Consider the following 24,936-nt stretch of genomic DNA (forward strand, 5'->3'; position numbering starts at 1 on the left):
TTTTTTTTTTTTTTTTTTTCTTTTTTTTCTTCTTCTTTCCATAGCCATCCCCTCAGGTAGCTGGGAAGCCCTAAAGTTAGGAAAGAAAGGGACCTCTTTTAAACACTGTATTTCTCTCCCTTTTTCAGTAGCCAACTGCAACTGTGTAATTAAATTGTCAAAGTGAAATGTTACGATCTGAGCCGCGCAACGTTCTCGCACTTAAGCGCGGAGACCCTTTTCTCTCCTTTTCCTCTCGCCGCCTCCTCTGCTTGACGTGCTCCGCTTCGCAGTTCATCGCAGCGGCAGAGGTCTTGCTGAAAGGTGGCTGTCCGAGGGCAGCTTTTGATGGAAGCCTGTTTACCGTGCGGAGAGCTGAGCTGCCTGATAGGAACCGGTGCCAGTCCAGCTGTGCTCTGGAGGTAGCCTTGAGGCGGCTGCTCCAGATGTTAGGCTGGCTGCGATTGCACAAAAACGTTATTTCGGGACTTCTTTTATCATTAGGTCGCTGTTCCAGGCTTGACCGGTCCTACTTTTTGCGCCTGTTTTCCACGTCTAATCCATGTCTGTTTGTTTTACGTCTCCAATTCCCCAAAGTTGGGAGCAATGTATTGCGAGACTTCAGCTGAACTTGTTGTTTAATGCGCAGATAAAGTGACTAAAACAGCATAGTCTGGTTATGGATAAAGCTGCTGACATTTAATTTGACTGTGATTTATTAAAAGGCTGGTTGTACGTGGAGGACTGCCTGTAAAATGTCACACATTCACATAGTATCTGTACTATATAGGCGAGTATAGAAATATGTGTGATGCCTGGTGAAAATATCGTTGCTTTTCAGAGCATTGATCACCCGTTGTAAAATTAAACGGGATTGCACAATCCCCTCCCCTCTCCCCTCTTTTGCACACCACTAATTTCGGTTAGGTGCCCTTTCCTGCCTAAGGCAGGCGTTCCTGCTCCCGCTGCCTGTGTAATGAGCGTGTACACAGTTCTGCGTGCACATCAACTGGAAATGTGGACAAGAGTAGTATTAGGGGAACGAACAAAATAACGTGTTGATGCATCTTTTTGGAAACAAACCGTACTAGTTTCAAGTTCCAAGGAGCGGTATTCTTCTTTGTGAGATATGTGACACATCCTATTTTCAGAGAGGGCTCTGTGCAAGCACTGAGGAGTAAGAGTCGTTGCTCATTGTAATCCCACATAGTTTTGAGGTCTGCAGAAGTCTGTAGTATAGGGCATTAGCCCCTTAGAGCATCGCCTAATGTGATCTATATGGATTGCAGCTTTTAAGTTTCATAGGTTCTAGAATTACAAATTAGCTAATTTTAATCAAAACATGTGAAATGTTATCCTGGCTGGATATAAAGGCTGACTGTGCTGGATCCTCTGGGTTTGTTTTGTTTACTTTGGCTGCAGGCACACTCAGCGGTTTGGGAGATAGTTGTTCTTCTACAGTATAACAGATGTTTGTCTGAAAGGGTGAGGAAGAAACAAAAACAACATTGTGTGAAGGAGAAAAATTACACAATTTTAAACTAATGCTTTGGTATTCAGCACTGGTGTTAACCTTCGTGTAGAGAGTTTGTCTTTTTAAATCATGGATAGCTGCTTAAGTTTAGAAACCTCAAGATTCCATCTGACTTAAAAATTAAAGGTGGGTAGAAACGGCATTTTGAACCAGTGTGATTGCTGGTGGAGAGTTAGATAGCTGATGGCAGAATCTTTCACAAAACACAGGCCACCTTTCAATGTAAACTATGCTATATCTGCTGTGCCATTTTAGTGGGACAGTTGGCTGCTATCATCCAAGAATGGGAAATGGGGGGGGAGGGGGGAAAGTGTTTTGAATTTTTGAGTGGTTGAGAAAGTTAAAATCCTGTAGTGATCATTTAGTCTTTTTCTTTACTGATATATTAAGATGTCTGGTTGTTCTTCATAAACCCGAGGAATACAATAATGTAACAAATTGGTTACACCGTGCAAAATGTTTGCAGTGAAATGACAGAGGGAGCACAATGTGCCCTTGTGTAGGTTCATATCTGTAATGTTCAAACAGGCTGACTGTTTCCCTTCATCTGAACTGCTTTCATCTGGACCAGTGTAAAATAAGCTCTGGTAAGTAATCACGGCAGAGCAGAAAGAAAGGAATGTATACAGCAATAGACAGCCTAAGCTGTAAAAACTGTAACCCGAGTATCAGCAGCAGATCATATATCAAGGCTTTAAGGTAGGGGAAATGAAAGAGATGAAGGGGAGGAAAAGACAAGAGAGGGAATGGAAAAGTCAGCTTGGAAAGTGAAGGAGAAGTAGGAGGGCCCCCTCAGGGAAATTTGGCTCAGGGATTAGAGAATTTTATCATGGTGTACAGTGACCTACTCAGGTTTCAGCCCACGGTGGATCAAATTGCCTCCCTTTGCTAGCAGAAAGAAAAAGGACTGGTGTATATGTGATTTTTTTTTTTTTTTTTCCCTTCGGATAATAAAAAGGCCATTGGTACAAGTGTCTATTTTAAGTACAGCAAATGTAAGGCACTATGAATGAGCAATAAAATTACCTCATCACAGAGACTTACTTCAAGATTTGCTGTTTGATACAGTCAGATATTTACTCGAGAAAGATCACGACACCTAACTGCTTGGTTTGGTGTCTTCCAACAGTAGTGTCACAGCTCGGTTTTAACATGACTGGATGGATACTCAGGTTGCTTGCTCTTTCCTTATGCCAGATATTGTTGCATTTTTGTTATCGCTAACCTAATGTACATGATGGTTATAACAAATTTTAATTTGATATAGTGTTGTGTGCAAAAAGTACATGACTCCGCACAGTTTTCTGATATTATATTTCAATGAAAAATATATTCTGGAGCAACTGTTTTGTTTTGCTGTGACCTTCACAGCCTCTTTCTTTTTTCTATTTTTTTTTTTCTTTTGTCCCTCTTCCTCCTTCAGGTGATACTTTTCATTTTTTCTTCCAGAGGTAGCATTGTTTGCTTCATGCTTTGGAAGAAGAGCAGATAGTTGTTCTGAAATTCAGTTCAGTGTCATTTCTCACTTGCTGGTGAATAAAAGAACACTTAACAGATCCAAAGCTATCGTCATCAGGGAACCCAGTACTATTTTGACACCAAAATACTTTTTACAGCTTAATTGATGAAAGCACTCATCAAGGTGTGGTGATGGCTTCCCCATCCATCCCTCCTCAGTTTATGTCCATTTGCCATCCCGCTGCCAGGCAGCGGAGCCGCTCAGGAGGAACAGCTGGGTGCTCCGCAATGTTGTGAAATGAAGTTACATCCAGTACTGGGTTACACTGGAAGTTCTCCCGAACAAACAGGACAATGTATCCACGTGTCTCTGTCAGTTGAAAGGCGAGCAATTAATTTGCGCTGTAATTTCACAGGGCCGCTCCATGTGCCCAAGGAGTTTACCATCTATAAATATTCTCAATAACTAATTTGTATCTAAAATTGGCCTTCGTTCCTGATGCCTAGAGCTTAAGACAGCCCCATCTGTTATAGTTTAATAGTAAACTCATCAGAAGATCTTTCAGTTTAGTGTTTCAATATTCCCTGTTTGGCATTTAAAAGTACTACTGTCAGAAGGAGGAAAGCGGTGAAGCAGGCATAGCAGCGCTGTGCCTGGAGTGAGCCAGATCGCTCAGAGCGCTCAGAAGATTCCAAGGAAACTCCTCCCTTCTCTCCTGAAAAGCAAAAAAATGTCTTAGGGAAAGTGGAAAAGCAGACAGACTTTATCAGTTGTAGTACTTCAGGAGATTGAGGTGGGGGAGGTTTTTTATGGAGTCTGTGTAGAAGGAGCTTTGTGGGATGGCTGCAAAAGGGAGTTGCCTTGTCTGCACAGGGAGCCTCACCTGCCTGTGCACTGCAGAAACAGTGCTTCCCCAAACAAAGTGGGTGTTACAGAACCAAACATGTACGTGGGAGGACAAAGGAAATTACAGCATGAAAAAACCTTGCTTTCTGATAGCATAAAGGTCTAACCATAAAATTCAACATGGCAACAACATAAATAAGCAAAGAAAGTGAGGACTGGTAAAAAGAAAAAAAAAATCAAGTTTGTATTGAGACTATAGAAACATTTTTCTTTTCTTGGTGCAGTGAAAGCGAAAAGTGAATTTGTGGGGCTTTGCACTGAGTGGGTTATGCAGGCAAGGAAATGGAGTGGAGCCACTGTGCTTCCTCCTAGATCTGAAATAAACATTCAGCAGCAAAACCTAGAAGAAAATGAGTCTGACAGACTCATTCTCCCCTGCGTTTCCTGCCTCCGTGTTTGCCAGGCCTCGTTCGGTGAAGCCAGGCCTTGCCCCCTGTGAATAAGGTTCATAGAGAAGGAAAGGCAAGAGGTCTAAGATGGAAAGAGAAGCGTGGCTTAGCTTCAGAATGTATTAATTAGCGAAGATTTGGGAAAATGATGCATTGCAATGTAAAAAATCAAGCTGCAGGTGTACTGTTACAGTGAAATTAATCCTAAAGCGGGAATAAATGTGACTATATTTTTACTGTCTAGCATATAAGTCAGTCTCACAAAGGAGAGAAACCACAGTCTGGCGAGTCAACACACTCTTCTTCATCCTTCCCATGAATAGGAAGCAAATTCAAGTCAAAATACCAATGAGCATAATAGTTAATTAGTTATCCTGTCTCTTCCAGGAGGGAGGATATTTCTGTATAGCACAAGAATAGAGGAATCATACAGTTAAAACATGCAAATTACACATTGCCCCACAGTGGTGATAAGTGGTTTGGGACTTAGCAGGGGGCAAAAAAAGAATTGCCGCCTATTAGGAAGGGAGGGCTTTGGCAGTGTTGTGTGACTGGGCCCACTGGAGCATTTTTGGGCCAGTTTCTTTGGCAGTGCTGAGCTGGTTGTGCTGCAGCCATAGTGAATGCCCTGGCAGTTAGGCATCAGCGATGGTGTGCTGTCAGCTGGAGGAGCGCAGGAGATTTGGCTCCAGTGGGACATTAACCGACTGCCTGGGCCTGCTGGCAGCTGTAGAGGTTATCAGTGTGTCCACTGCAGCCTCGGGAACCTGGCTGCTTGGTGCGTGCACAAGAGGCCGAGCGTGGTGTGGTGGTGTGAACACAGAAGGATTCAGGGCAGGATTTTTGTGCTTGTCTTCTCAGCTCTGATGCTGGCCCGTGCTGTGAGCAGCACCAGGGCTCGGTTTCCTGGTTTTCCCATGGGGGACTGAGCATTGCCTCCCTGACAGGACAAATTTACTGTCCATGCTGTAATTTTACAGTGAAATTCATGGACATCTGCAAGGCTCCCTTTGGATTCAGTGAGATTTGCTCCGTGCTCAAGGGTCCCAGTTTAGCGGCATGATTGCTGACTTGGGATTTTATGGATGATGGGCAAGGTTTTCCCTTGTGCGCTGGTCTTTCACATCATCCCAGCCCCCTGGTGGGGTTGGGGTGGCAGCCTCCATCCTGCAGACCCTCCACATCCTTTTGGTGAATGAGTCTGAAAGCAGGCATGGACTAGCTTAGTGCCTCCGCTGTCCTGTTCTAGCAAAGGATTGGAATTGCAGCTACTTGCACATCATCCATCTGGTCATCCACACTCATCTTCACATCTTCTCCCTGGCCTTTGGCAGGTCCATCATCTCTCAGTTCAGCTGGTTCCTGTCTATCCTGCTCCAACCTTAGGTCCCACATTCTTGCTTTTCTCAAGCAGTGTTGTTACAATCATCAATCTTCCTTTCACTAAGCCTTTGAAGCTTGTACATATTTCAGTAAGGTTCTGCTCTGCATGTACAGGTTGTGTATTAATTGGCTTGCTTCCTTTCCTTCATCAAGAACTGCACTTTTCTGCCTCTTTCCCCTCCTCCCCCACATTCACACAGAGAAAAATTCTCATCTCATCTCATCATTTGTGTTTTGACTGTTGCTGCCACACTGGTCTTTACAAATTCCATCTTGTTACTGTATCTTGGAACCACGTAGATTTGGCCTACCATTGAAATGAAAGTAGGGAGAATACACAGAAACAATGAAATAATAGTGGTCAGCTTCAGGGCAGCAGCTTCAGCAAAGACATGACCTGTGTGACCATCATCTCAGCTAACAGGATGTTAGACATCGCTGCAAATGGGTATTGTAGTCAGGAGACTGAGGGAAGGTGATATTGTAGTTCTGTGGGATGCCCATCTATGTGAGAGAGTTAGTGTGGAAGAAAGCATTTCTCAGCTTTGACTACCAGCTTGCTGAAGATGGGATCATGCGCTTGGTTTGCCGTGTATAAAGTGCTGTGTAATGAAGCCCTGGCTGTCAGCCACTGAGAGAATAGTATTAAGAGTGATCAGCATCATTGTAATAGGTATGATAAATTAAGAAGGAGAATGGCTTAATGTTTTTTTTACCCAGGAATCCTTGTTGAGAAGTCATGGTCTTAAAAAGGTGCTTGCTTTTGTTACTGCTAATATGCAACCTCATCGTAATCTCATTGAAGTTAGTAGGAAAGACCCCAGTGATTTTTTTTGTTTTTAAAGTCAAGTCTTAGTGATGGGTAATTTCAAAATCAAATGTATTTTTTGTCATTATGAGTGTTCATTTTTGTGCATCACTCATCACGGATAGTAAAAATGAGACTTGAAAGGTAGTTAAACTTCGTGCCATTGCAAACCCAACCATTGCTTTGACTGGATTCTGAAGAGACATATACATGTATGAATTTTCAGGAAAAATAAACATATGTACAGCCTTGCTTACATATTCCTTGACAAGTAATTAGAAATTAGTCATTGCCTGTGTTGATCAACAGTGCAAATAAAACACAAAGCATCCACAGGAGGCAAATTCAGAGCTACTCAATTAATTTCGTTGCACAGGGTTTAAATCAGGAAGACTTTGTCAATTGGTCTCTACCTTGCTAGATTAGTCTCTCGGGCTGCGTCTCCATAGTTGAAATTTAGCAAAGCAAGAGAAGCAGGCAGAGCTTGCATTTGGGCCTCCATGGAGCCCTTCAGATCATTCCGGGTGAGCTGCAGTGGTGAGGTTTCACTCCCCATCTCCAGGTTATTCCGTTGTTGGATTCCCATGGGTTAGAGACAGGGTTAGTGCACTGGGACTTTCAGCATTGAGAGAGAAGTTTTCTAAAAAGCTAAAAAACAAACAAACAAAAACTTTAGAAAAATTTCCTATTTTTGCTAGTATTTAAAATGCAGCACTGCGTCGTTCAAATGAGGGTTTAAATACATATTGTAGAAATGAGCGTAGGTGTTAGCCACATTACGCAACATTGTACTCATTGTTGCAAACTCTAGTAGTGACATAGTTCAGACATAATGGGCTGTCATAACGCTGACACTAGAGGTAGAGGTGGAACGATGCAATGTGTTCTGGCAATTCAGGGCTGCACAGGACAGCCACAGAATCAGCAGGAGGTCAAGTGAAAATGAAAGGGGGGAAAAAAACAAAAGAAAATTGATGCTCCAGGGGTCTGCTGTGGGTTTTTGGTTTTGTTTTTCTTTTCCTGAAATGTGTGTTTGTAGCACAATTGCACAGATGATACTCCTAGAAGAGTACAAATTGGTCGTGTTTATTGCTTATAGCTGCTTTAAAGCGCTCCTTGAGTGACAGGAACACCTATGCAATCTGGTGTGATGAATGAGTGTGCGGCTCTGACATTCTGGGGCAGGGTGCCTGCTGTAGCTTTGAATTCGGAAGCAATTATCATTTGATTAATTTTATTTATTTATTTAAATGACTGAAGAATTGCTGTGTTCTATCATTAGACTTGCTCCCACTCAAAAATTAAGCTAGAGCAGTTACTAGACAAAATCTAGCAACCTGCAAATTTGACACGTACCATTTGTTTTGAATTGGTGTCGTATTCTCCTTATTCCTTTGCCGGTAGCCTGAGTCCCAGGAGATGGTGCTTATCAGGAGCATTATTTTAGATGTCAAGATCTTACAGGAAAGTGAAGTTTGGAATTTGTTGTGAAAGAGTGATAATAAAAAAATGTGGAGACCAAATAGAAAGGCTCTGTGTGTGGTGCTTTTGTTTCATTTTATAGTTGTCATACTGCTTTAATCTGATCTTTGCCATCACAATAATTCATTAGCTGGTTTTCTTTGATAGTTTCCTAAATCCGTAAGCTGTAGAGCTCCATGGCACTATTTGGTTGCAGAAAGCTTTGTTGCCTGGCTGCAGATTTCTTAACTTACTCCACTAAATCTCCTGGCCCAGTAATGAGCATTTTCTACAGAAATATTTTTGCCACATGACCTAGAGGACGTGTTTTTAATAGAATTTGAGAGTTATGACAGTCATGTTCCATATTTTGCATTTCCATACAAACATAAAATGTAACCACACGCTGCTTGGAAATTGGTTTGAAAATAAATATGGCAAAACTGAGAAAGGTTTTCTTAAACAAATATAAGAGCTGTTTATACGAGATGTTATGGTAAAATGCTTTCATGGTGAAGAGTTTTTAAGTGGTTTGACTGTGCAAGGGCTTATAACTCTGAGGAAGAACGTCTGTGCTGTGATTTTATTTGATTTGGTTCATGGGCACCTCAAGGAACTGTAATTGTGTCAGTGACCTGCTCCAGCTGAAAAGACTGTAGCACAGTAAGATTGATTAACTGCTGGTTTTCTGTTATTCTCTTGCTGCAGTCTTAAATATTTTATGGCAACACAGACAAGTTTGTGTGACGAATGTATGTTAAAATATTTCTGACGTTGAGTGCCAGAGCAGAAGTCATAAATAACTCTCCTTTTCATTTTCTTTAAATTACAGATGTATGAGTCTCTGTCATAATTACATGTGCCAGTCAGAGATTTAAATGCATTACACTTTATGCACTTGACTTATGAAACGAACATTAGTCGTTGAGGAGGTGGGCCAAACCTGACACTTCCTCATGTAGCACAGATACGGTTCGATTTATGCAGTCCTCCTTTCCTTCCAAATGGTTATTGATTACATAAATAAGTAGGTAATTTTTCTCTTTCAGAACTTTGCAGAAAACACTATGAATGAGCTCCTTGGCTGGTATGGTTATGATAAGGTTGAATTGAAAGATGGAGAAGATATTGAATTCAGGAACTACTCAGCAGATGGGGAAAGCCGCCAGCACATTTCTGTTCTCAAAGGTAATGAGACTTCATGTTTCTGTGTTCATGCAAAGAAGGATTAATATCTCAACCTGTCTGAATTGACGTGGATTGGGAAGCGTGTTCTGCTGCTTGCTTCGTGGTTGGTTTACGTAAAAGTATTGGAGAGTGCCTTCTAGTACGAGGAAGCCAATAGGATACAAGGGGAAATCACTTAACAAAACTGCTGTTAGTAGGCGCTTACTAATATATCTTCACAAATAATACCTTTTGTGTCAGTTGAAAGTCATGTACCTGTGGTACCAATAAACTGCTCGCAACTGGAAAAAAGAGGGAGCATTTTCTTAGCAGTGTGGCTTTCAGGAACCCTTTTGCTTTCAGAACTAAGGCATTTTAAAATGCTGAAAGATTCTGAGCTGCAATATTCACGTGTAGGAACAAGTGTGAATGTTCACAAAGAGCTCCTCATCCATTTGTACTACACTGTCTTCTGCAAGTGCTATAGAAGTTCTCCATGGACAGAATTTGTTTGGGACAGTGCTAGATCTTTGTGATTCAAAATGCGAAGGATGAGATCCAGTCTGCTTGTTAGCCATTCAGTTGTTGCCTTCTGACTCCTCAGTCACAGAGGATGGGTAGGGACTTGTCATCAGAGTGAAGAGGAGAGTAGGAGATTTCTTATTTTGACTTATCCAGCAAGAGTTCCTCAAAGGTGAGGTAAAGAGAGGAAATTGCAGCAGCTTTTATGCTCTTGGACTGCAATTTCTCACTGTGTTTGTGGACAGCAGAGTTTGGGTTTTCTTTCTGAGGGCCAGCAACAAACAGCACTGTATTCAGTGAGTGTTAAAATGAGTATGATACCAGAGAGATCAGTTCTGAAGGAGTGATGACTAGAAAAAAGGTGGAAAAAGGAGAGGTAAGGTGAAACAACCTAATTGTGTTAAAACTGAATGTTTTCAGCTTGTTAGTTCTACAGTGACATTGGGGATCAATATTTATTTTCCACTGAAAATGCAATGTCATTAAGCCACCTTTGAAGAAACTTGTTCCTTTGTAGAAATGTGATTAATTTATCTATATTTTAATAAATAGATCTTTCATTAAATGATTAGTGGCTCCAGTCTGTGCCTGATGAAATTTGTGACATACTTCTTTTATAGACACGTGATAGAAATCATATGTTTTATGTACCAAACAAAGATGTTGAATGCCTGTGACAGGTACAAATTTTTGGTGTATGCAGTCTATGGGAAGGAAAAAAGTGTGTTCCTTTTTCTGAGAAATGGGAGGAGAGGAAATAGTAAGAATCAAGTCCTGCCCCATAACTAACTGAGGTGCCTTAGAGAAATTCCTACAAATAAGAATCCTGAGGTGATTTAGGAGTAAAGAATTATAATAATAACTGTCATTTCATGCATGCTTTGCTGTAATTTCAGTATTTTGTTCTTTAAATCCTTTCCATTACTACTACAAATATTATTGATAGAGAATTAGGAGTTCTTTTATTTTTCAGATTATGCTTGCATTGGTGAAGTCACAGTACACTGAGTGTGATCACCGTGCAAACAGTAGAAGTAAAGGATGGGAATAGGGTGTCATTGATTAAATTGGGCATACTAAGGATATGCATGACAAAATAATCCCACCTTTTTTTTTTTTTAAAAAAAAAAAAAAAAAAGCGTGAGTTTGATTTTAAAAACCAAAGCATTTATGAAGAATATTGGAAAGTATCTATTTTTTAAAAGGGAAAATATCTTGGGGTTTTTGTGCACTCTTCTTGTATTAGGACAAGTAATTTAATGAATGGATGGATTGGTGAAAATATGTACGGGCATTTAAGAAATACGTTTGTCACACCGTACGATGTGTTCTTTGTGTTTTACAGAAAATTCTTTGCCAAAACCAAAATTACCTGAGGACAGTGTTATTTCACCGTACAATATAAACCCAAGCTACACAGGGCTTGCCACAGGAAATGGACTTTCAGACTCACCAGCAGGGTCGAAGGATCACGGGAATGTACCTATTATTGTCCCATTAATTCCACCACCTTTCATAAAGCCACCAGCAGGTAAATCCTAATGAACATTTAAAAATGGTTACTGTCATTGACACAGCCCAAGATTGCTAGATCATGACGCCTTAGTAAGAGGGCTGATTTCAAAATGTTTAAAAACCAGTTGCAGGGAATTTTAAAATGGAATGGAAGAGTGACTTTGTTAGTATTATTGAAAAGTGACATTGCAAGTGCAATGACAACAGACTTGTGCCACTTGTGATGCTCTGCATGCTGGATTATTCTCTCAGCACTTCAACAACCTCTTCTTTTAGAAAAAAAAAAAAAGATTTTGTTCTGATGAATAAATCCTTTAAATAAATTAATGGAAGATGATTAAATTAAAAATAGGCTCCACGAAGGAAACAGTGAAAGAGACAAAGCCTTCAAATCAATATCATATCTTTATATCAGGTTAACAAGCTCATCTTGGGAAAAATGTCTCTTGATTCTCATTGAAATCCCTGACCGTTGTCTCTTGAGGGTTTAATAGGATCTTGACTCTACCCAGGAGACTGCACTGAGATGTTTTGCATTTTCATTAGATTTTTATCAGGAGTGATTTTATAACATGCCATTCCTCGCATTTTGCGTGAAAAATGATTTATTCCACGCTGCATGCTGCTTACCATAATCTGTGAAAGTAACTCTTACGACTACACCAGGGTGATTAATTGCTGTGTTATTGTTTACTGCTGTACACGGTGCGGTAATTGGTGAATTTAGATAGGAGCAGGCTCAGTCCTGCATCCATGGACGTCCCTGGGTGTTGTTCTGGGTGCTCTTGGGTGATTGAAGCACCAAGGAGTACAGTGTGACCTGCAATCCCTACCCAAGAATGGTAGGTCTCTGCACCCAGGGAGACAGCTTGGCTAAAGAGTCCCCATGAGGGTGAGGATGCTTCTGCAGAACAGAGAGAACATCTTGTAGAATTGGGTCCCAGGTGTTAGATGGTCACCTCTGCCCTTTGTTGCATTGACTAGAGGTAACTGTGAAATACTGATCAGTCCAAGAAAGTGTTTGCCTGTTGACAGTCATGTGATAGACTACAGTTGCCCCTCCCAAATTATCTTTATGCCATTTAGTTTTATCTCTAAAGACATATACTAATATGCTATGAATAATTTTCAAATGTTACTCAATATGCATTCCCTGCCAAAGACTTTTCATCTATTTTATACGATATTTGCTAATTACCAAAGCTATTTGGGCCCATTCCTGCAGCCTTTACACAGCTAAAGATCTCAGGCCATATGGGCTGGATCCTCAGCTGTTGTTGATTTGGCCCTAAAGCTTTAATCAAGGGCTTGTGCCATCCCAAGCTATTTTCTCCTCCAATCTGAGTCATGAATGAATCCAGAATGCTGAATTTGTGGTACGCGAACACAAGGCTATAACATGCATTGTGCAAACTGCCACAGTTGCTGGATTTTTATGACATCAAACAAGCAGGAGGAGATGGAACTATGAAGTAAAAAAACAAATTACTGCAACAGTAGTTAAGTGGACACAGGGGAACCTTGGCCAAGTCAACTGCCTTCTGTTCTTTGCCCGTCCACCTACCATGTGTGATCCTGTGTTCAAATGTACTGCTGACAGTTATGTACAGGGAAGGCTTTTCATCAGTATTTTACAACTTCAGGTTTTTAATTCATTAATTCATAATGAATAATATTATTTTACTTGCATAGGGGATATGAACACATAATCTCTGCCTCCTCTGGCTTAATCCCATGATCAGTAATGACTGCTAGATTACCATGACTTCTGAGCAGATGAGCATATTTAACTCACCTTTGTTTTAGAGAGCAAAGTTTGGGAGGACTGGAGGGGGAGGAGAACCACAACCTTTGTGGGATTTGCAATAAGCATTGGTAGTAATTGTTTTGTTTTATCTCAGGGCGTAGGTGCCCTAGTCATGATCACCCCAAAGAGCCTAGCAAGAAACAACTGGTGAATACAAGTAGAAAAGGGAGTACAAAGGAGCCAGGAGAGCCAGTGTGCGAAGCAGTGGTCTTGGCACTGCACTTTGACACCATTTTGTGGGCACTACATCAAAGCAGAAAACTTCAGAGTGATACAAAGCGAGACAAGAGTAACTCTGGGGATGTTTTCTCAGAGCCCCTCACAAGCACAGAGTCTTTGGAAACGGCACAAAGGTGCTTCTTTTTGTTGAGCAGGCAAATGAAGAAGACTCACATCATTAATTGCTAAAGCTGAAAGTCAACATTTTCAACACGGGGAGAGACAGGCTATGACTGACCTGCCACAAGAACAGAAGCATCTTACATTTGTTTGAGTTAATAAATGAAGAAAGGGGACAGGAGGGAGAGGCAGAAAGAGCCCAAGGGAAAGCTTCAAGGTTAAAATGCTGGGCAGAGAAAGGGATCTTTGCAGCACATTTTGAGTGGATGTGCATAGGGCACGGTTACATTACAGGCCAGAGAGAAGACCAAGCAGTGATGCGCTGTAATGACCGAGATGCTGAGAACTGGGATGAGCCCATACTTTGTGGATGGATGGGGAAAGCTTTTAGATATTGTACAGGAGAGAAATCTACAAGATTTAAATATAGCTCAAAAGGGAGTGCCCACAGGTGAAAATGATACCTAAATCACAAACCTGAAGGACAGGAGAGATGATGGTGTGGTCCACCGTTATTGAGCAAATAATATGGAGTGAGCACTCAGGGAGAAATTATTAAGACTTTAATTCTTGCCATATCGATCTGGAACTGAAGGGTCAGCACCAGTAAAGAAGTGTCAGAGAGACAGGCTGGGGTATTCATTTTGACAGGAGAGCAATGGTCTGGAGAGGATAAGCAGATCCAAGAAACAGTCACAATTAATTATTAGTTGAATAATTTTTCCAGATAAGATTCTATACAAGTAAGAGGGAGAAGAGAAAGACCAGAGCGTGAGGGATGCTCACAGAAGCCTGAAGGGAGAAATAAGAAGGATACTCTGCGACGTGCACTGATGTAGCAATTGCAGAGGCAGAAGAAGCACTGGTGGAAGACAGAGTCAGGAAGCGAGGGGAAAGAGGATTTCCAGGGAGACAGATGTGATTCATGGTATCAGAAACAGCTACCAGCTCAGGAAGATGGAGTACTGATTCTGAATTATGTCTAGGAAGCAGTCATTGAAGATTTTGGCAGGTTAGGTCTTCCTTGAGTGTGCTGGAAAACTTTGAACAGCATCCTATCTACATTTGTGTTTTGTATGAACAGGCTAAAACCTTGAAGAGTTATCAAAATTACCTTTTTGTCCCTCTTGCTCATTTTACAGTAAAGTGGGTTTTTTTTCTTTTGAAATAATTTTGAGCAGTCTGACTAAAATTTTATCTCCAAGCTGTTCAGCTTTCTGTTTTAGTCAAATTAAATATTTGTTAAGAATTTGCTTATACAATCCTGGAAAACATTAGGCTGCTACCTATCCAAATATAAACAGCTCCAATAAAGGCACTCTCTCCTTGCTGTACCCCAGAATTACACCCAAAAAAGGCTGAGTTAAATGTATGGGCCATGTGTGATACACTGACTGTTTACAGACTCAGGTTATGACATTTCAGAGAAGATACTAAATCCAGTCATGGGAAGCCTGATCTGGAGACTATTTGCAAGAGCACTCCGCTAATCTGCACCACCAGGCAGATAGTCCACACTCAGGCAGTGCCCAAATCAAACGGGACTTTATCAGTCAACATCAGCTGTCTGACCTGCATCTGAAAGCAAATAAGAAGTCAGTGCAGCCTCCAGAGAGTTGGTGTAATAGTCTCTTTGTGGCTGATAACTGTCCTCCTTGCCCAGCAGGTTGGTAGCTATGTTTAGTGACGGCAGCAGATTCTGAGTGATCTTCAGGGTTAGTCTTGAGTACAACCCATTGCAACAAACTGATACTAAGATTAGTTCTGCTTGGTGTTAAAAGATTCTTATTTTCTACACAGCAATGTAAAAAAAGTATTTTTTTTCAACTAAAAAATTATGTAGAAATAGCAAGGAACAGAAGTACAATAGCCAGGAATGATCTAGAAATAAAAATCCCACCACAGTTGTGCAGGGTATATGGCCATAGTATGCAGCAAGCAAACAGTCTAACTTATTCTGCAGCCCTTAGTGATAGAGTAAATCTGAGAGGGCACTTGGGGTGACTCTGCCCTTTTGCTCAGACAAGTTTGGACGGCTGTTGTTACATGGGATGAAGGAAGGCTAACATCAAGACTAGTCAAAGAAGAATGCAAAAAATTCTTTCAGGGCAGGTGAGAACATGCTGTCTCCTTTCCCTGGCACCTGCTGGAGGCTGTGGAGTCTCAGTTTCCCTTTTTTTTTTTTTTTCCTTTTTTTTTTTTTTTTTTTTTGAGTGATCTTTGATTTACTTTCTCTTGTGATCCCTGTGGCAGTGCCTCAGTAGTGGAGGTACAACTGCTGCTTGGTCTACCTTTGAGCATGAGTGTTGGCAAAACCCTTTCCTTTCCTGCCTCCTTCTGCCTACAAGTGGTGCTCAGAGCATATCTGCTGTTCTAAGCGTCCCAGACAAGAACTGACTCCCTGCCATGCTGCCCTGCAAGGGGAGGTTGCTCTCAAGGGATGTGGTGGAAGAGGAGGCAGAGAGGATGATACCATGCAGTTGACTGAGCTTTCCAGGGGGGGAAAGAAGCACAAGGGAATAATAATGCTCCCTTCCTGGATTTTCACAAGATAAGGAGTACATTTGGGAAAGGAAAAGGGATTTAAATTCTCCAACCCACAAATCAGTGTCTCTATATAACATTTGGTTCAGTGATTTCCAAATTATAATGATTGGGGTTGTATCAAAAGTTGTCAGAAACTCGTAAAAGTAAAGGAGGAATGGGCTGAAGGAACTGTATCTGGTGAAGCAAAATGTCTTACAGGAGGAGCGGAAGCATTTCCAGTGCTGACTACCTTGTCAAATAGGCCTGTGACCTAAGCTGACAAGGAAATGTCATATTCAAATACTAAAGCGAGTAATTAGGTATGGTATAGAAAGGAACAAGTGATTTTCTGTGTTACAGCTTAACATAACTTTAAAATTAAAGTTTACAGGATTTTTCTGTAAATGTAAGTACACATGAGTAACTTGGTGCAACACATGGGATTAAGCAGAGTCCCTGCCCTACAAGCACTCTGGAACTGCCTGCTGTAACCTCTCTCAATATTTAAATTGTGTTGGAGGAATCTGGAAGCATAAAAGATGATTTAAATGGTAGTTAGCAAGGCAGTAAAAATTAATTTCAAGATCGTCTGTCTAAATTCGCTGAAGAATTGGTTCTATGACTGCATTACCAAGAAGTCTGATACCAGGCAGAACCCAGTGGCAGTTTTCCTTAAATAAAGACCATATTATCAGATCTAATTAAGTCTGTATATTGAGATTTTCATTTTACTATGCTCTGGATCTGGCTTCACTATTTCCCAAATCTTATTTCAGTTGCTGAACAATGTTACAATTTCTCTAACTGTAGGTTTAGCTCTCTAATAAAGACCACGGCAACAAATCCTATAGTCACTACTCTTCAAAATCTTTCTCTTGTTTTCAGCTTGAAACATCATCTAATTTTCACTGATCATAGGGTTATTAGTGCCTGGGTTTTAAAATGCCAATGGTTGCCAGGATGCCTGCCCCATCTAGTCCACTGTTGATGTCTTTTGCTCTCTGAGGAGGGCCAAGTGTTTTCTTTGTGCTAAGAAGAAAATCACAGAGTCCATGTATGTGCTTTAATAGCATATATTCAAAATACACAGGGAGTTCCCCTCTTATTAGCTGAAATAGGTGCTTTTTTGTTTGCGTGTTTAAAGCCTGCCTAAATGCCAGCTTTTATTTGTGTTGTGCATTCAGTCCTTACTGAACTATGCATGAGAATGTGCCTCAACTCATGCATAGAAAACGTAGGCAAGCCGTGGTTCCCCAAAACAGTTTTTTAAAAGGAGCTGGGACACTTTGCTTTATTGGCAGAGTAGTGAACTTCAAGAGACTGGTCCTTAAAAGGAAATGCATTGTAGAGACCCTGAGGTATTTCCATAGAGATGGTTGCAGCAAGCTTTCTATCGTCAGCCCCATTTTTTAATCTTCCTCTTGCAATTACTTTTTCCAAGGTACTTTTTGTGCCTTAAGTTTGTCACACACCCCATCTATTTAGAGGATCAGCACTTAAGTGCTACCACAGGGGAATCTGCAGTAATGTCTCAGGAGTTTTGTTCATTTTTCAGTTTGAGATTAATCAGATAAAGCATCTCGTATGTAAGAAAAATGACCGTGATGGTGCTTCTGTCTTGCTTGGGATCATCAACCTCAGAAACTGCTTTGGGATGAAAAATCTAATACATGGTACTTGGTTCTCTTCAATGGGAAGCTGGGGTTTCAGGAGCGGCAGGCAGATAACTCAGAATTAACCATTCTGAAATCCTGGCAGGTCCTGGTGGAAACAATGAGCCCTTATTGCTAATGCTGCAGATGCTAGTCAAGTTAAGATCTAATGCCTTTGAAAAGGGAGTTTTGCAGGTTTTCATTAGAAACTGGTAGTGAAAGCAGCTGAAATATTTGAAGAGGTATGACAGTGGATTGAGTGCAGTTCCCAGCTTGGGGTAAAAGGACTTACTCTAGCTTGCCCCAAGAAACCCTGGGCTCCAAACTGCCCATGTGAGGGGGTGAGATGCAGCAACAAGAAAAAGAGAGGAAAGTGGAAGAAAGCAGTAGAGGGGAGATACAGCTTCTGGTAGCTGTGGTGAAAGGAAACTCATGCTGGGAAGTGATGGGTAGTGAGGAGACACTGAGGAAGGATGGGATGCCAAAATGTTTTCTGTATAAGATCACTGATACAACTGCAGACAAGGTACAGGTTTCACACAGGCTCACTCAGTCTAGGGGACATACCCTTTGAGATCTCAATCCCAAACCCTGTGCCCTCCTGGTCTTCCTTCTGCACAACAGGACTTCTTCAGTACTGCACCTTCAGGAGTGGTATTTTCTTCTTGCCAGAAGAATTGGTTATCTCCTGCTGAATTTCTTGCAAGGAAATGTGGAAAGTAAGGTTTTGGAGTACCTGCCCATGGATTATCATAATCTACAGGATTAGAGCTGTAGCTGCATTTAGTTTTACCCAAATTCTTGAAACTGGTGTTAAAATTGAAAATATGTATCTGTTGGTTCAAACTGTATTAGTAGTATATTGCAGCCTAAAAGTTACTAAAGTGATCAGGATTTAACTCCAGGATTGTAGGGATTTTAGGATCATCCTGCTAAACACTGTAGGCCATGCTGGTTTTCTTAGATAAAGGAACAGAGCTCTGTGTGATGGATTTACTCTATTATACTCTTTACTCTATTATACTCGTTGCCTTCCTTCTTTCCCCTCCACCTCTCCAAATTGTGGCTCCATGTAAGATTGATTAGTGTAAACTGCTGCTCATTGGGTTTAAGAGGAACAATTTTCTGCAGCTCATTCGCACTGGTTTGAAAAGAAAAAAAACCCCAAACATTCTGCTTAATTAAGATCTAAAGAGGTGGTGCAAACTTTTGATGATTAATTGAAGCATGCTTTAGACTGATGCATATTTAGTTATTATAATGTGATAATTTTATCTTGTTATACAAACTACTCCCTTTGGGAACATGATTTAACACTGCAAACATTCCGTGTTTATTGCATTGTTCATTATGAAAAATACACAAGCTAAAAACCACAAGGAAATGTATCTGAATAGTATCTGTGCAGTGGGTGCAGGGAGTACTTCTTCCACCTGTAATGACACAACCCAGGGGCAGAAAAACACAGTGTTAGAACTCCCACAATAGCTCTCCCTATGAAGAGTTGAGAACTCACAAAAGCAGAGGCTGGAAATTCAGATCTTGTACTCTATGTAGAAAGAATATGTATTTCTATTACCTGGTGTAATTATAGAAGACAGTGGTACGGATGTTCTGCTGAAAACTCTCCTGTTACTATTCAGTTGTCTCTGTGCCAACTCCTCTTTGTCTCACCTGTATGAGTACCCACGCTACCTGTCATAAGTGTGACAGATCTGAGAACATGCTAAGCGCATTGCAAGAGCAGGTCATAAAGTTGCAAGCCCAGATGGAGAAAAAAATACAGTTGTTAAAAAATATTTTCTTTCACTTCAAAATGATCTGTACCAGCACTTGCAAATGTTATTTTTGCACTTTACAAACATGTGTCAGTTTAGCTGTGTGAGTCTTGAAAGTGATGGTGTATGATCTTTATCAGAAGAGCTGCTCCAATGAGAGCTCACATGATGGACATAGTCATGCTGTCAGGATGAGCTCGTTTTACTCAAGTGGATATGCTAAGCTGGACTACCAGCGAAAGTTTGTGAGCAAAGGAGAACATTGCTGATGTAGTATACCAATGTAATTATTGTGGAGAAGCTTTTTTAGTGCAGACCTAATCAGAAAAAGTTTAGAATAAAGATTCAAGACAGATAAGCAGTCTCAAAATACTAGATTTTAAATTCCCTGCTTCCCTGTGTTCTTGCTGCAGCAGGTTCTTGCTGAGTGCTTTAGGGATGGGGCTTTGATTCATTTTCCTGAAAGAAGGGCAAGAGTCTGGTAAAGTGATTTTTAAAAAATCTGGCCTTACAAAACAAAGGTCTGTGAAAAACTGAGAGGAATTTTATCTTGAATGGAAAATGCAAATTTCTGGTTTCAGATTATTCTAGTTTGTGTTTAGCAAAAGACAGCAATTAAATCACGAGACTTTGACTCCTCTTATTTCACACAGTCTTAATGTTTTGAGTTTATTACTTCACACTGCTGTGGACTGTAATGGTAGAAATACATGGACTATTACTTTTCCATTAATGTTACAGTCCTCTTTTTCGGTCACTAAGCTTAATACACTGTAAGAAAACATCCTTATTAGTCATTTTCACAATGTCTGGTCAAACCTCTACTGCAACCAGTGTCAAGAAGGAAAGCACATGATCAGGTTTGGGCCTTTATCATTGTCCCCAACTGTCATCCACACCCACAGACTGCAGGGCATGGTTCTGTACCTATCTCGGGTCCCAAGAATGGGTCCTTCAATCCTTTCTGATTTGATTTTACATCAAGACTTCCTCCCACTGGGCTGCACAGGGCTCTTGTTGATGGTCCGTAGGGAATTAGTCATGTGATACTAGATGTTTTCTTTTTTCACCTGATGAACTGCATTACAAGAAGTTAAGAGTTGCATCCAAAATTGGCTTGGGCAAACCTACACCGCGGGAGCAAAGATGACTTAAAAAGTAACATGTTAGTGTCCTGTTCCAGGAGGCACATGCCCTGAACCCCCTTCTGAAGTACTGTTGTCTCCTGGCTGTTTCACATAGCCTTGCTCAGCTAATCCTTTTGTGGCAGTGTTCTTGAGTCTATTAAATGGAAGAAGCACATAGTTTTATTATTACTGTTACTATTAAAAGGGTTGTATTTCATATGACCATTCTTTGATGACTGTGATAAGGGAGTAGAAGAGAAAAATAATTTAAAGTTCTTTGTATTTGAACAGACTCTTTCCCTCCCTTTCTCCCCTCCTTCTTTCAAAATGATGAACATTTTGATTAATATTGATGATGCCTCCTGGATATCAGCTGTCTCTTCCTGGAAGTGCAGACAGTGGCTAGAAGTAGTAGTTTGTAGACCATTTTCTGCTGTTTTATTGACTGTCAGATCCATGGACCACGAGTGAAGCAATGCTGCTTCAAAGGATTCTCTGTGAGGTGGTGGTGAAGTTCTGCTGGTCGAGGCATGAGAAGACAACATCTTGACAGAGTAGGTGCCTCTCCCTATCCTCTCTTCTTGCCAGGATCTATCTTAGAGGAAGTCTTTGGCAGAAGGAGGTGGATTGAGCCTTACTGTCCTGCATAACCTCCTGCAGAGAAGTATGTAAGGTGGCTTTTCCATGTAAACAGCTGTTGCAGCTGCTGTGTAATTGAAAATGGAAAACTGTGTGGTCTTTCTGATAATTCATGGATGACAGCTCATGTGTGTCAGTGAACAGGAGTTAAATGATAGCTGAGGTGTTTCCCCTGTGAAGTCACACATGAAAGCCCCTGTGCTGCTTAAAAACTGTGCTCCAGACAAGCCAACCTGCTTCAAAAAGAGCTACTCCAGCACCTACTTTGCCATTGAACTCTCTTTCAGCTCTGTAATTTTAGTTTTTCATTTATGACAGTTGCTTTCATCAGAAATGAAGGATATTAGAAAGTTATCACTGGTAGATCTTCTGTTTTCCAGAGATAAAATGCTTATTGGTAGGAAAATACATGTTGCTGTTACCTGAAACAAGAGGTTGCTGTCTTGTTTCCTTTGGTTCACAGGATCTTCTCCTGTCCTCATATATTCAAAGGGGCAAGTTCAGTCTGTGAGTAATTGGTTTATTATGGTGCAAAAGCAGCTGAGTCAGGGCTTCATAAAAGCTTAGTACTTCAAATGGCTCAGGACAAAAATGGGGGAACGAGCTCTTGGGCTGTGTTAGAGTAGTTAGCATCCTGGCCAGGACTGGTCCGGAGAGAAAGCTGAGAGGAAGCTGTGACGGCACTGTGCAACACCACTGTAATAGTACCCTGTGCTGAGGTTACAGCCAGCTCAGGGGCAGGTTTCTTGACCCTGTAGATGGCTAGTGATAGTTTTGGCCAAATTTTTTTGATTTCCCTTGATATTCAGTATATGAAAGCTTTTATAATATTGGCAAATCCCACTCTAAAGGGTAAGTGATAAAATACATTAAACACAAATCTGTGTTATAACTTAGCCTTAAATATAGGTTTAAGGGTAGACAGTCTGATTAAAACTAAAAGGTCATTATTTTACATTGTACAATTTTATTTGTAGCTATAAATCATAATACAATTTGTGGAAGGAAAAAAGTTATTAAACTGGCAATATTTATTCCGTTAAGGTGAATAAAATGCAACACGTACTTCTGAGTTATGATAGCCGGGGAAAGGAGCCAAATCACTCTGCTAAAAATTAGTTTGCCAATAATTTTACAGAACGATGACAGCGTAGCTTCAAAAACAAATCCTTTATAGGGAAATGGGATGGCTGCATGACAGACTCTCTGAGCTATGAGTTCTCCACAGCTCATGGACCAGGAGCTGCTTTAACAATTAGTCTTTGGGGATTTTTTTTTTTCCAGAAGTTAGACAATGGCTGCTGTCTGTAACTGAAAGGTCACGCTGTATCATAGACTGGATATAAGAACTGAAGAATTTCGAGTTTTAAATCAGAAATATTCCTGCTAACTTGCTGTCTTGATCTGTTTAGGAGGCTTAACTATTCACTGGCCCTGTCTGTGAAGCAGGGGTGGGAGTGATGACCACACAAGGGTATTGCGAGCACTTTAGTAATAAGCCCTGGTTTGTTTTTTTTACATGGCAGACGACATACATGCCACATTCGTACCACATGTTACAGAAGAGCTCAAAAGAGGCCCGGGAACTCTGCCTGACTTAAAATTTGACTGTTGAGAGCATAATGACTGGAAAGTAACCTGGCAGACTTTACCACAGTGCTGCATCTTCCTTCTTGCTCGAGTCTGTGTTTCTGAGACTGTTATATTCACATGAAAGCTCCCCATTTTGTGTGCTAGTCATTATTTTGAAACAATGCAGAAAAAGGGGTGTTTCATGTTCCTTCTTATGTAGAAGAGGGCTCTTGTTAGAGACCTACCTTGGTGCAGTACCTCCCGGGTGTGTTTTATCACCAGCTAGCTGAGCAGAACATCTCAGGGGCTCACTGCAACAGGCTGTGAGTAACAAGAGCAAAGCACCAGTACTCATTAAGCTTCTAGTCTTGGTTACTCATTTAATAAAGAGTTGTGTGCTTTTAAACATGCTAAAGAGCTCTCGAGATTTCCAGAGCTTTCCAGCAATGCACCATTTTTTAAGCTAATAATCTTTTCCAGCCATCTTAGAAGCTTTGCCAATCTGCTGAGCCTGGCTGGCACAGGTCACCAGCTGCCTGAGGATGAAGCTGGTGATCACAGGCATGCACAGTTCTGCTCTCAGACAGTGAGGACATTAGAAATAAGATGAGCCGGTGCTGGTTGTATCTAAGAGTAAGTGTGCAGATGTCTGAGGAAGGTGTTTGCATCTCATGTAAACATTGTTCTTATATTTTTGTTGTAGAAGATGATGTGTCAAATGTACAAATAATGTGTGCCTGGTGCCAGAAAGTTGGAATCAAGCGCTATTCCCTGAGTATGGGAAGTGAAGTGAAATGCTTCTGCAGCGAGAAGTGCTTTGCAGCTTGCCGAAGAGCATATTTCAAGAGAAACAAGGTAAGAGAAATAAGGAAAGATATAACCCACATAGACATAGCTTTAATCAGGCCCAGCCTGGGTCTCATTTAGCATCTAATAGAAGCTCTCTTCTTTTGTTTTCTCTGTCTCACCTAGTCCCTCCACTTTCCATCTGTATTGTCTGTTGGACTGTCAGCCCTTTACTAACCTTGTTTCTTTCAGTTTCCTTCAGCTCGATTCTTGGGTTTTGAGAGAGTGAGGGAATTTAAATACTAATAAGCATTAACATAAGAGTCCTAGTTTGATCTTAGAGTCTCAGGATATTGGCTACATATACAACATTAAGAGGAGGTATCATGGAAATAGAGGAAGGTTACATATGACAGTGTCACTAAGTCCCATGGCACTGAAATCATGGCCAGTGGATAGATGCTTTTAGAGCCAAATCTGGGTCCCATCATGATAGCAGACATCTTCCCAATGCTGCTAATGAGCTCTAGTTTCATTCTTTTAAAGTATGTCATTACTAATAAATTATCATTGCTACAAAATTCAGATACTATACAATTTTTGGGTTGGGGTAAGCAATGCTAGAACATCTAGAGTAGCGTGAAAACCCCTCCTACTCAATCTAAATTTAACTCTGGCTAAAATTAGAATGCAATCCTAATATTGAATGTCTACAAAAATTGCTGTAATCACTGAAGTACAGTGCCTGAAAATGCCCTCTAGGTTACTTCAGCAGCTGTTTTTCTGCAGCAGAATGTGCGATAAATCATTTAAAGAAAAATAATGAAGGAACACTCCAGTATTTTTAGTTGTTTAAAAAGTAGCTGTGTCCTTTTGGTGTTTAATAGTGTGAGTCTTTGGGTAGCCTTCACTGTCTTAGAAATGTTTATTATTCATAAAACCCTATACATTTTGGTTGTCTAAATGATGCCATTTTCCCTGATGCTACAGAACATTCAAAGCCTGTCAAGTTCAAACTGAATTCAGGTCTCTAAATCTGGTCTTTTAAATCTGTGGCAATAACAAATAAGTACATATGGATCCTAGATTCAAGGTGCAATGATATAGCAGATCAGCCTCTTTTATAAATTTGGGTCACATCATCCTGCCAAAAAAAAAACCCAAAACAAACAAACAAACAAACAAAAAACAAAAAGGAAAAAAATGCCTGAAGAATTAGGTTGCAAAAATCAGTAGAGTGGAATTTTAGTGGCAGTCTTGGAGAATCAAGCTCATAATGTCTACTGGAGCAGACAGACAAGTTAAAGTCATGTGAATCTTATGTGAGGAGTGGTGTTTACATCCTTTTTTCTAGAAAAAGTGTAGAGGAGGGAAATACATGCTTCTTAGATGCTCCTCATTTGTAAATAAGTTCCCATGGATGTAGGTCTATGTGTACAGATGCACATTTATGCACATGCAGTTCAATGTGCCTTACAGTTGTAAGACACTCTGGGGTGACAGGATCCAGATCACCATCCACTGATGCTCCTGTGACTTTCAGTCACAAATTTACATGGGTAAGGTAGTTCACAGTAATGGAGGCAT

General features: G+C 40.8%; 1 protein-coding gene across 3 annotated transcripts in view; it reads left to right on the forward strand.

Annotated features, from left to right (window-relative positions):
* SOBP (sine oculis binding protein homolog) overlaps window positions 1–24,936 on the forward strand; it is a 123,787-nt gene that overhangs the window by 4,531 nt on the left and 94,320 nt on the right. For 2 of the 3 annotated variants that reach the window (XM_026844902.1, XM_026844903.1), the window contains exons 1-3: window positions 8,784–9,107; window positions 10,954–11,139; window positions 23,267–23,418. In XM_026844902.1, coding sequence (XP_026700703.1) covers window positions 8,987–9,107; window positions 10,954–11,139; window positions 23,267–23,418 — 459 coding nt within the window. In that variant the 5' untranslated portion in view covers window positions 8,784–8,986. Of the gene's footprint in view, window positions 1–8,783; window positions 9,108–10,953; window positions 11,140–23,266; window positions 23,419–24,936 lie in introns of those variants that run through there. The other variant, XM_026844904.1, reaches the window with a different exon arrangement.

This window comes from Athene cunicularia, assembly GCF_003259725.1.
Source record: "Athene cunicularia isolate RWA chromosome 3 unlocalized genomic scaffold, athCun1 chr3_part1, whole genome shotgun sequence".
Classification (NCBI taxonomy): domain Eukaryota; kingdom Metazoa; phylum Chordata; class Aves; order Strigiformes; family Strigidae; genus Athene; species Athene cunicularia.